Here is an 11,233-nt window from a genome sequence, read left to right on the forward strand (position 1 = left end):
GACAGGCTTTTGCATAAAAAGTAGTACTAGTGATATACGTAAGAATCTAAATGGTATTAGATAGTATATTTAGTATTCAAGGTTGAAGTTTCTTTTATCAGATGTTTGGTAGTGTTTCACATCAGAAGTGCAGTATTTAAAAATGAAATACAATATGTGTTTTGTTAAAATACGTTCTTTAAAAAAAGATGTCTAGACCGGCCATAGGGTTACTCGATACCTTTGTTGTTTGTTTCAGGCATTTATACATACATACAATGGAATGTTGGAACCCTTGTGTTTTTATCACAAAAACTACATTATTAAACGTTTACATAGGTAAAACCTCTAAGACTGCGGCTGCCTTTGGTGGTGTATTATGGCTTTAACCTCAGAGACGGTCATAGGCCTACTAAGGCCTGAAATTCGTAACTTCTCCACTCCAAAACGACAATCAGCTGTACATAAACTAATTTTCCTTTTTAACTGGCCTCTCCTGGGACAACCTGGAAGCGCTGAAGTGCGTGAGTGCCGGGCGCACAGATGGGAGCTGTTCGCTTCGGAAGGGTGCTGAAAAATATGTTCAAACTCGCGTCATGGAAAATGTTCTGCCATGTTTGCTGAAGTCTGTTGTTATGTGAACTGGCTGAAATCAGATTGCCTTCGAACAAACCTTAAAACGTCATTGATACACCCACATTTGTCAAACAGCCATGATGAAATTGAATAAACTGAATGTAAAGGTTGCTTCACAAAACCATGAAAGTCTATCGTAGACTAGGTTAACGACTAGTTCGTTATAACCTTATATACACATGACCTTTACATCTAGAGGTATTTTCTGACATTTAGTATGAGATTGTGGATTACGGCTCATTTCATATCACTGCAGGTGTCCCAAGATGTCTCTGTGTGTAGGTCTAGGCTATACGTCCGCTGCGTGTGGGACTAGCTATTCTCTCCTAAATGCAAAGGCATAACATTTCAACTTAAGCCTCATATTTCATCTTTCGATAACCTACGAACCCCGGCTGTGCATTTAATTGCCATCTGTGCTCTCACGGGAGAGGTCGATGGAGGTCATTCTGACACAACTGCAGTATTTCCTCCGGGACCTCTCTCGACAATAACACGAGTAGACATCTTTGACACAAAATGCCCCCGTAGCACTGTTGTCCTTGAACCATTCGGTGCCAGAAATAGGCTCTTTGGACAGCTTACTCAAATGTACCAAACGCGCTATTATTATTTTGCACCCAGCCGTGGATAGGGCACTGTTTATTTCCAAACTGACTAGAGTCGTGCCATCCTTTTGAAGACGAGCAGTCTACAACAACTGAAAAGGCTGGGCAATTCCGCTCGTGCGAGTCATTAGGGAAACACGGACTCTGCATCACGTTTACTCGACTCACAGACTCACGAGCGCTGTTCTCAACGTTATTTTTCCCCCTGCTCATGCCCCCCCCCCCCCCCGTCCCCCTCCTCTTTCCCCTTCTCCCCTAACCCCCACCGCACCCAGCTCCCTCAGATGGCAAAATTACACAATATACATTACGAAAAAATGAATTCCCACGTAGGTCGGTATTTAACGCATAACTAAATTCCCAACACACTATTTACACGGAGTCAGCTGTGAGTCGTGATGTTCCTCTGCCAGGCAGAGTGTGTTTGGTACCTAATAGCCAGCAGTTCGTGCAGCAGATAGGCAGCGGCAGCAAGGAGAGCGCCCCCGGTCAGATAGAGCGTTTTCCTCCACCAGGAATCCGAGCCCAGCGCCGACATGATCCCTGCGTAGTCCTGCAAGGGGTAGGCGAGGATGTACCCATATAATGAATACTGCTCATCCAAGCCGCACAGGCCGAAGGAGAAGCTCTGATTCCGGCCGAAGTCAACCACACAGGAGGGAGACCAGGCGAACCCTATTCTCCAGTACATTCTTCCTTCTTCGTCTCCTTTTTCCGCCCTTTGGCCCGTTCAGGCTTCGGCAAGGGAGGCTTCATGGGTGCTAGTGGTGCGCGGCGAGGGCCGGATCGGGACTGGGGAGCTCGGGGGTCGCGGGCATCTCGCCTGGCTGTCGTCCCCGCGTAGGGGCCGGCATCCTTCGCAGCCGAACACCGCCGCTGACTGAATGAGGAGGAGTGACGTCACGGGGAGTGTATTGCTCAGCACTCACCCCCACCTCACGGACACACACACACACTACAAGTTACAATCTCCATCGCCACGTAACCTTGAAAAATGTCAATCACTCATCACACTTCAGCATCCCATCAAATAAGCGCTTAGCCTATTAGAGAACCAATATCCCACCTAGAGCTCCCTTTTACAGGGCGCTTTCATCTCTGGATATTGCGTAACAGCTTCGTTCCTATTGCAAAAGTAAACAAATTGCCGGCGATGCACTTACAGCAGGTGTCGCTATGCTGCAGTTAAATGATGTTCAGAGCCCAAGTCACATTCCTAGTCGTCAGGGACATAACGACGCCCCCGACATAAAGACGCGTGTGATACACAATATTTGTACCACAATGGTTATTTTTTTATTACACATCGCTCAACTTAGCCCAACTTTCAAGTAACAACAAAAGCGTCGTTGGTGATAAAAGCGTGGATCCGGGTATCGAATATTGACCACTTATACGGTCACCCTAGGGGAGGTTCAATGCAGTCAGCGATTCTTATCCCGTGCACTTTTTCAAATTCAGGGAGTGTTCCACGTGGTCCTCTAGCTGTCCGTTCAGTGTTTGCGGTCATACAACTCCAGCGTTCGTACACAGCCCTGGCTCTGTAAAAGGGAAACAAATATAGTGGCTCGGACCGAGCCATAATCCATCCCAGCCAGTCACCACAGGTGCTTCAGAAGTACGGGAGGGATGAAATTTGATTGGCTGTTGAGCTCATACAAATTCTCGAGCTGCATCTTAAATAAATCCAAATGGCACAATAAAACATGTACTCCTTTAAGATAATAATAATAAAAAAAACAGACATCAAACCAGAATGCATGAAAACGTATGTACGTACGTTAACTAATGTAGATCAACAAAAGTGACCAGGTGGCATTTTGGTTTGTCTTCAAATACTCTGCCATTCCTAGCCTCTCTCTACTGTATTCCCAAACACACACACACACACACACACAGAGAGACATTTCAGAGCGGAAGAAAAGACACGCCACGGCAGAAATGAAGACAAATCTCCAAATACAACAGTCAAATTTACTTTGCAATAAAAAAGGGAGCAGACTATTGGCCTGTATGATGATGTTTTCAACATGACTGCCATAGTTGGTCATCTCAAATAGGCATGAGGCCCTATAGTGTGTCAGTCAGTGGTGAACAGTGGCTGGAACTGTAGATAAGGCCCATGTCCCAGTCTCTCTCACTGACATATGCGCACACATACACACACATTTTTACTGATCTGAGAACAGGAATGAATGTCACATCAGCTCAATCACCAAGTCACCGTCACACCACAATAAAACTGCTTAAAAATCACCCAAACTACTACAGTACATCAATACCAGCATAAAATAAAGGTTAATGTGTTTGGGCTGATCAGTGATTGATATATATATATGTGTGTGTGTATATATATATTTTATTCCACGCTAAATTACATTAAATGGAAATTAAAAAAAGAAAGGGCACAACATAGGGATTGTTCATCAAGGGGACTGGGTCAGATGAAGCAACAGAACTGAAGACATTTCACACAACCCCTGCCATGAACACCTATGACCCCTGACCCCTGAAGCATACATTACAAAACAGTGTCCAATAACATCAAGGCTCTGCTTCCTCACGGCTTTGATGTTTTCATTCAAAGAGCCAATCAGACTGCTGTGACAGACAGCCTGCCAGCCAATCAGACTGCTGTTACAGACAGCCTGCCAGCCAATCAGACTGCTGTTACAGACAGCCTGGCAGCCAATCAGACTGCTGTTACAGACAGCCTGCCAGCCAATCAGACTGCTGTTACAGACAGCCTGCCAGCCAATCAGACTGCTGTTACAGAGAGCCTGGCAGCCAATCAGACTGCTGTTACAGAGAGCCTGGCAGCCAACTGGTGGTGTGCGTGTCCATTTTGAAGAAACACAAAAGGAAAAGGATTGCTCTACTCCCTGAGGGATGAAAACACTCCATAGGAGACACCCACACACAAACACACACACACACACACACACACACACACACACACACACACACACACACACACACACACACACACACACACACACACACACTAATGATCAAGTTTTCTTTGTTCCCACTGAACCCCCACTAAAACAGGTGCCCTGTGGGATTATTCAAGGAAGTCAGGATCATCAACTTTCACTTATTCCCCCCCCCTCCCCCCCTACTTCCACACTCCACTTCATCACCCCAATCCCAATCCAAGGCTTTACCCCCCCCCCCCCCCCCCCAACAGTCTGGTCTGCTTCCCCCCCTCCCTTAAGGTCACATGATCATCAGAGGACAGGTACAATATGAGTCTGTTTCTCTGCTTCTGTTCCTCTGATAGGTTGAGGGGTCATATTCCCCCTCAGACTGTGCATAGGGGGCGGGGCAGAGAGAGAGAGAGAGGGGGTGCTGACTGGATGGCTCTTGGGTGCTTTGCTGGCAGCAAGTCTATGATTGGCCGTAGGAGTTGTTCTGGTTGCCATTGGAACCCTGGTCGTCGCTGGAAGTGAAAACACAAAAGAGGCAAATTAGTGAAATCCCGTTTCAAGGAAATTAAGTGGAATAAATGGTTTCATTCATACATCTTGACACAGCTGTTTTCAGAGATTGGAGAATACCGTCTCTGACTCTGCCCGAGTCCATTGCTATAGTTTCTCCCTATTGATCTCCCCCTCAGCGCACAGGAAATAAAGTGCTTATCAAATCAGGCAGCTGAATTCCTTCAGAAATTCACCCAGCAGACAGAAACATAAATCATTATTATATGACTGCGTACCTCCTCAAATCTGCTCTCCACTACATTAACACAGTATATGCACATCATTCATTAATATCGGAGGACTAAAGTAAACCCCTAAAGATACAGTATTGGTAATAACTGTGTGAATAAAAACTAACTGAAGTCAGCCTTGTTTGTTTGTAAACTGCCCTTCAGTTCACCTCTTAGCACTAGTATGCTAACATCTACACTCTACTAGGACTGAAAAGGGCTAGACTGAGGCCTCCCGGTTGAATCCCTGGTGAGTGGAAGATTGAAACACTCCCTCTGAAGAATTCAGAAACAGCTTTAATTGGCCAAGTAAGTTCGCACAAACAAGGAATTTGTCTTGGTGCAGTGTGGGCTTGCTAGTGGCTGTAGTTGAGAGGGCTTCACACAGGTTACCTAGGTGGAGGCTTGGGCTTGGGCATCTTGTTGAGCACGGCGGCCATTTCCTTCCGGTCGTCAAAGTTCTTCCACTGGTCGTAGAGCTTCAGGATGACTCGAATGATCTCCAGGATCTGCACACACACACACACCACACACACACACACACACACACACACACACACACACACACACACACACACACACACACGTAGCGTCAGACAGCATGTCAAAACTCTCACAGAACGACAAGCAACGGATTGGATATTCTGGAGAGGCAGATCTGCTTTAAGCAGGGTGGGTGAATAATATGCAGCATCACTGCAACACACACAGTGTAATAAGTTTGTGGATGATTCATTTGCAAGTTTGTGGAGATGAATATCATCATGCTGTTTTTACAACTGCATCTTCCATTCAACTTACTCCCAATAATTTTAGATGTCAATGCGGTTTGATTAAAGTTAAATTATTCACTGAAGTTTAATAACAGATATATTGTGGCTTTGCTTTGATTATATCTGTTCATAGATATCTTCTTATCTATCCATCCATCTATCCATCTATCCATCCATCCATCTATCTATCTATATACATATATCTCTATATATATATTACACTCACTTTCTCCATGTCCACAGACAGCTCAGCAAACCACTGCCTGGCATCCTTCTGTTGGACCACACACGCCACGTGCAGACAGGCTTGAGAAGGAAAGCAGGGGGGGAAGATATTTAACGTGACACCCTGACCGACTGGATAACAATGATGAGAACAAGAGGATATATGCAATCGTTGAGTGTTATCGCTGAATAACAGTGAGGCAGAAATTACCCAGAGCGATCATGAAGGGTGGGTACAGCAGGCAGAGGTCAGTTCTGTACGTGTCGTTTACTATCCTCCTGCAAGGAAATGCACACATAACATACATTATGTAACATTCAAAAACATACACTCATTCAGACAGTCCTTTACACAGGGAAGGATGCACAAACACAGTACTTATAAATACAGTTGTAAAAGACTGGCATTAGGCGCGCGCACAACACTCACTCACTCTCTCTCTCTCTCTCTCTCTCTCTCTCTCTCTCTCTCTCTCTCTCTCTCTCTCTCTCTCTCTCTCTCTCTCTCTCTCTCTCTCTCTCTCTCTCTCTCTCTCTCTCTCTCTCTCTCTCTCTCTCTCTCTCTCTCTCTCTCTCTCACTCTCTCTCTCTCTCTCTCTCTCTCTCTCTCTCTCTCTCTCTCTCTCTCTCTCTCTCTCTCTTCTCTCTCTCTCTCTCTCTCTCTCTCTCTCTCTCTCTCTCTCTCTCTCTCTCTCTCTCCTCTCCTCTCTCTCTCTCTCTCTCTCTCTCTCTCTCTCTCTCTCTCTCTCTCATCTCTCTCTCTCTCTCTCTCTCTCTCTCTCTCTCTCTCTCTCTCTCTCTCTCTCTCTCTCTCTCTCTCTCTCTCTCTCTCTCTCTCTCTCTCTCTCTGATGTGCACGCACCAGGCGAGAGGAAGCAGCATGTCCTCCTGCCCCATGTCTTGAACATACTGCAGCAGGGTCTGTACGGGTGGTAGACAATCAGACAACAGTCCTGTAAAAGACAGAATCAATCAATCATATATCTATCCATCCATCCATCCATCCATCAATCAATCAATCTTTAGAATTAGGTCCACCAGGACACACATGGTGCCAAAATCAGGGCAGAGAATGTCTTCATGAATTCTCTCCTGACTGTCATAGTAGAGCTACTGCACAAGGCAATGCCTCTTTAGATCACACTGCATTTTAATAGCCAAGCCAAACGTTCTTACCATGAGCTCCAACAAGTAGAACTCACACTCCAGTATCTGTAGATAGACGAAGAGGAAGGGATGACGACAGGAAGAGAGATGGGATACACAAGTGGGACAGACGGAAACAAGTTATGCTACAACTCAAGCTCTCAGCAAAGGGGGAAGCGATGTGAAGGATTGCCTAGCGTGTCCTCAGCGTGTTGCTGATGCGGATCCGCTAATCACTTCGCAGTGCTTACAGTATATCAATACATGTTCCACAAGCCCTTTGGACAGGTGGAACGCGAGCAATGGCCGCCTCGCCCATCAACCATCGCCTGGATACCAGAATAAATAACTTTGCCTGGGCGATAGCAGACCACTTGCAGTGGCATGAGAAGACGCAGTGGGTGGGGTAGGGGTGGGGGTGGTGGGGTGCCAGGCTAGTGGCGCACACCCACACGCCTCTGCCAGTTCTGGCAGGTGGGTGGCAACACATTGGGTGGAATGTGACGCCACAGGCAGCCTGAGGTGGCCCCCTCTCCACAAGCTCCCAGAGCCAGCATGACTAATGGAGCTCTGCTGAGGAGGGGAGGCCATCAGGAACGACCACGCACACACACATGCACGCACACACTAATATGGACACACTTGATATGTGTGAAGGCACACTCACACAGGCACAGAGATTCAAAAAAGTACAATCGAGCAGACTTAGAGGTTACACACCTACTTAGAGGTTTACACACACACACAAACTTGGAGAAACTAAACAAGGCACGCATTCAAAAGGAATCTGGTTTTATTCAGCCATCCTGAGTATCTAATCACAAATCTATTGCAAGTTGTGGATATTCGATAGATTCAAATGCTAGATTACAGTCAAGGTAAATGTTTGTGTGCCAACTGGGCCAATCCAAACTCTTTCTACTTACGTGGTTCATTCTGTAAGGGAACTCTTTGGGGAAGGCATAGGAGAATCGGGTTTTCACTGCAAAACACCAGGAGACACACGCAGGAAAGTAGTTTAGCTTCACAGTGACTTACCCACGAGTTCAAACTGTACCATTGGCACGTTGAGCTGATTTTCACTCGGACTTAATGTGTTACATTAACGCACATTTTTTCTGGACTATTTTCTTTGCACATTGCGCATACTCTAATTCCTCAAACTGTGAACTTTTGCACATGGTTCTTGAGTTGTAGGGCTTGCTATTGTTATGCACCAAAATGCCAAAGAAAATTCCTTGTATGTGTAAACTTACTTGGCAATTAAAACGATTCTGATTCTTATTCTTTATCAAGCATTTCCTGAGTGCCTGATGATGAAATCTATCACCAGCAAGATTCTACTGTGTTTGGAGTTAATAGTCACTTACACACAGAGGTGGCTGCAGAGATGAGCCTGGTGTTGGACACCACACCGAATTCCTTAACAAGTAAGAAGGAAGGAAAGTGTGTGAGGAAAAACAAGAAATAAACAATACAAAGTAAGTAAGGAGAGTTTTGTACTGAATTAAGCTACATGAAAACAGCAGAGGAGGAGAATAGCTACCTCAACTTTTGATGCAAGGAACACACAGGTAGGAGCCATGAGCACAGGGTCAATGCTCTTCAGAGAGTACCTGCAGAGACAGGAGTCAAAGGTCAAAGTGCAAACACCGGAGAGTCACATGGCATCGTGCCCCAACGTTATGTAGAAATAGAGGCAGTTTTCGCCAAAATGAGAGATTCAGTTAAATCTAATCCATGTTGTGGTCGCTTTACATTTGTAATGAGCTTTCGATGTCCATGCTTTTTACAGTCATTAGTTTCAACCAACCCATATACCAGCAACACCCTCCCACCATGTCAACCACAGTAGCTCACCTGGCATAAAAGCGCTTGAAGTAAACAGTTGCTGTGGCAATGACCTGCTGTCGGAGCTTCAGGTGTTCGCCGAGGGCCTGAATGACTGAAATAAACAGGGAGAAAAATCAAACCCCTAACGTTCATGAGCCAATAGCCCCTCTGGGTTCACACGGAGTGAAGACACTGCACTGACACACCTCTGCACAACAGTTGTCTAGGGATGGGTACACATAAAAGCCTGCAAGGCTACATAAGGTCAAGTGATTTTGCACACTACTTTATTCCTAGACCCCACAAGATAAATAGTAAAGTGCAAGTTGATGGTGTGCCGCATAGGTGCTCTTGTCAGAGTGTCCTGCTAAATCAGATTTTTTTTATCAGTGGATTTCAGAAGATAAAAGCATGTAAAGGATAGAGATTAATTACAACTGGGCTTGGCAATGATCAATGACTGACATAAAGACGTATTTTCCTAAACAGCTTGAAGATGCTAGCTACCATTAGCAAAGAAGATCTGCAACTTCCAGTACTCCTCCTCCGTCAGGAACTTCAGGTCCTTTTGTCGCTCCTTTATCAGGTCTTGCTTGTCCAAGACCCACTGCAAGCTTACAAACCACCAAACAACACGATTACAACTCACTCAAGCAAAATCACAGCATAAGCCTAACTGTAGAGTGATATTCTCAGATAACAGCGCCATAAGAACTTTGTAAGGGGGGCCATATCTCATGATTCAGACACATGTTAGACACAGGGCACATTCAGCATAATTGAATGGGTTCTTCGTGTAAGATGAGTGAGGTATTGTTCTGACAATGTATGACAATGTATACAATGTATCGGAGTATTTCTAGTCTGTGAAGGCCCAAAGCTACCACGTTTAAATAATGAAACTGACTAACTTGAACTGCAAAGCACCCTAACTGGTGCTTATAATCTGCTAAAAATCAACGGAATGGACCTGAAAGGCCGACGTTAACATTATCGCTAATGTCTGGATGCAATAGTCAGCTAACGGTAGGTGACTTATCGATAACGTTAGCTCAAGACATTAGCTGGCCATCTAATCACTATGCTTGTTAGTTAACGTTTGACAAGAGTGTCGTTATAATATTCTAAGATATATGAATTATATTGCTACTCATGCATGGACGAAGGGAGATAACGTTTTGAATGTGTAATACTGGTCAAGTACTACAGCTAGCTAGCTAGCTTGTCAGCTGCTAACAACACCGCGGCTCAATAACAAAGCTAAATCTTCATGTATAAAATATGAATTATATTGTGCATTTATAAAATACTTACTAATGCGAACTCTGCCAGAAGTTCCCTGCCATCACGTTCAAAGTGAGGTAGAAAATCTAACTTGGACAAAGTTTTACGGACGAAACAACAACGGCTAGTATTTGGAATTTGTTACAAACACTTCTGAGTAGAGTAGCTGTACAGAAGAGTCACCATCAAATACCTCCGGTAGATACGTGTCCCCCACCTGATATTTGTTCCTGTGAGTGTGGCAGTAGGCTACTACATCCATTATATTGAGGGGTCAATCCTCAATTTCAAGTTGGGGTCGTAATTCGTTTTACTCGTATGCTTACTTTTCACAAAAGGAAGGTAAAGAAATAGCATTGTGTTTCATTAGTTTCTAATGTGGATGAAGTCAACAGTCTGCTGGTTAAGTCAGGGAAGGAAGGCCATAATGACAATCATTAACCGTTTTGGTTTATGACTGTCTACGCTTGCCTCTCCGCCGACACTTCGGCATATAATGCCATTTGCTTAAATACATTGTTCAGTTAACCGTGAGTTGCCATTTGGCTCATAAATTCGTTTTTGGAGATCTGGCAATTGGTTTATGAAAACTCAGATTTATATTTTAGAATAACTTTCCCGCAAATCCACATATCATATCTATGCAGGAATCAGAATAGCATGAAACTGTAGAGGGATTTGTAAAACATGAGTCTGCACGGACCACGCCCGAACAGAAGTTTAATACTGACGCAAGCAATCGAACATGACCCCGCGCATTCTTCCATAGGCTCAAGTTTGTCCAGACGGCTGCAATTTGGTATGATCCCTCTGATTGTCCGCACGAAGTAAAATTGCCATGCTGTGTTCAGATGTGTCACACCCGATTGTCTTATTTAAAGGACCATCCAACTAAAATAAGATGAAGAATTACCTAACTTTGTTGGCCTTTCATTGTTGTGAAATTGCCACCCGTTTTCCTACTCACCATATTTGCGCGCCCATAAACAAGGTTGCTATAAACACAAGGTAATCTATGAAACATATAATATGGAGAT

The 11,233-nt window shown here is 44.7% G+C and overlaps 2 protein-coding genes across 2 annotated transcripts in view; both read right to left on the minus strand.

The window, feature by feature from the left end:
- The window catches only part of faxca (failed axon connections homolog, metaxin like GST domain containing a), a gene marked incomplete at both ends in the record, with an annotated part of 7,187 nt that extends 5,273 nt beyond the window's left edge, over positions 1-1,914 (minus strand). The window contains one exon of the mRNA XM_080854008.1: positions 1,655-1,914. Coding sequence (XP_080710134.1) covers positions 1,655-1,914 — 260 coding nt within the window. The remainder of the gene's footprint in view (positions 1-1,654) is intronic.
- Positions 1,915-4,453: 2,539 nt separating this feature from the next.
- Positions 4,454-10,364, minus strand: ccnc (cyclin C). The gene is given in 13 exon segments (XM_080854009.1): positions 4,454-4,665; positions 5,329-5,444; positions 5,935-6,014; positions 6,145-6,212; positions 6,796-6,850; positions 6,853-6,886; positions 7,110-7,145; positions 8,006-8,061; positions 8,450-8,501; positions 8,626-8,695; positions 8,940-9,024; positions 9,420-9,526; positions 10,227-10,364. Coding segments are annotated over 13 exon segments (843 nt in total). The 5' UTR covers positions 10,259-10,364; the 3' UTR covers positions 4,454-4,613.
- Between the last annotated feature and the right edge of the window lie 869 nt (positions 10,365-11,233).

The sequence above is a fragment of the Sprattus sprattus genome (assembly GCF_963457725.1).
Source record: "Sprattus sprattus genome assembly, chromosome: 16".
Classification (NCBI taxonomy): Eukaryota; Metazoa; Chordata; class Actinopteri; order Clupeiformes; family Clupeidae; genus Sprattus; species Sprattus sprattus.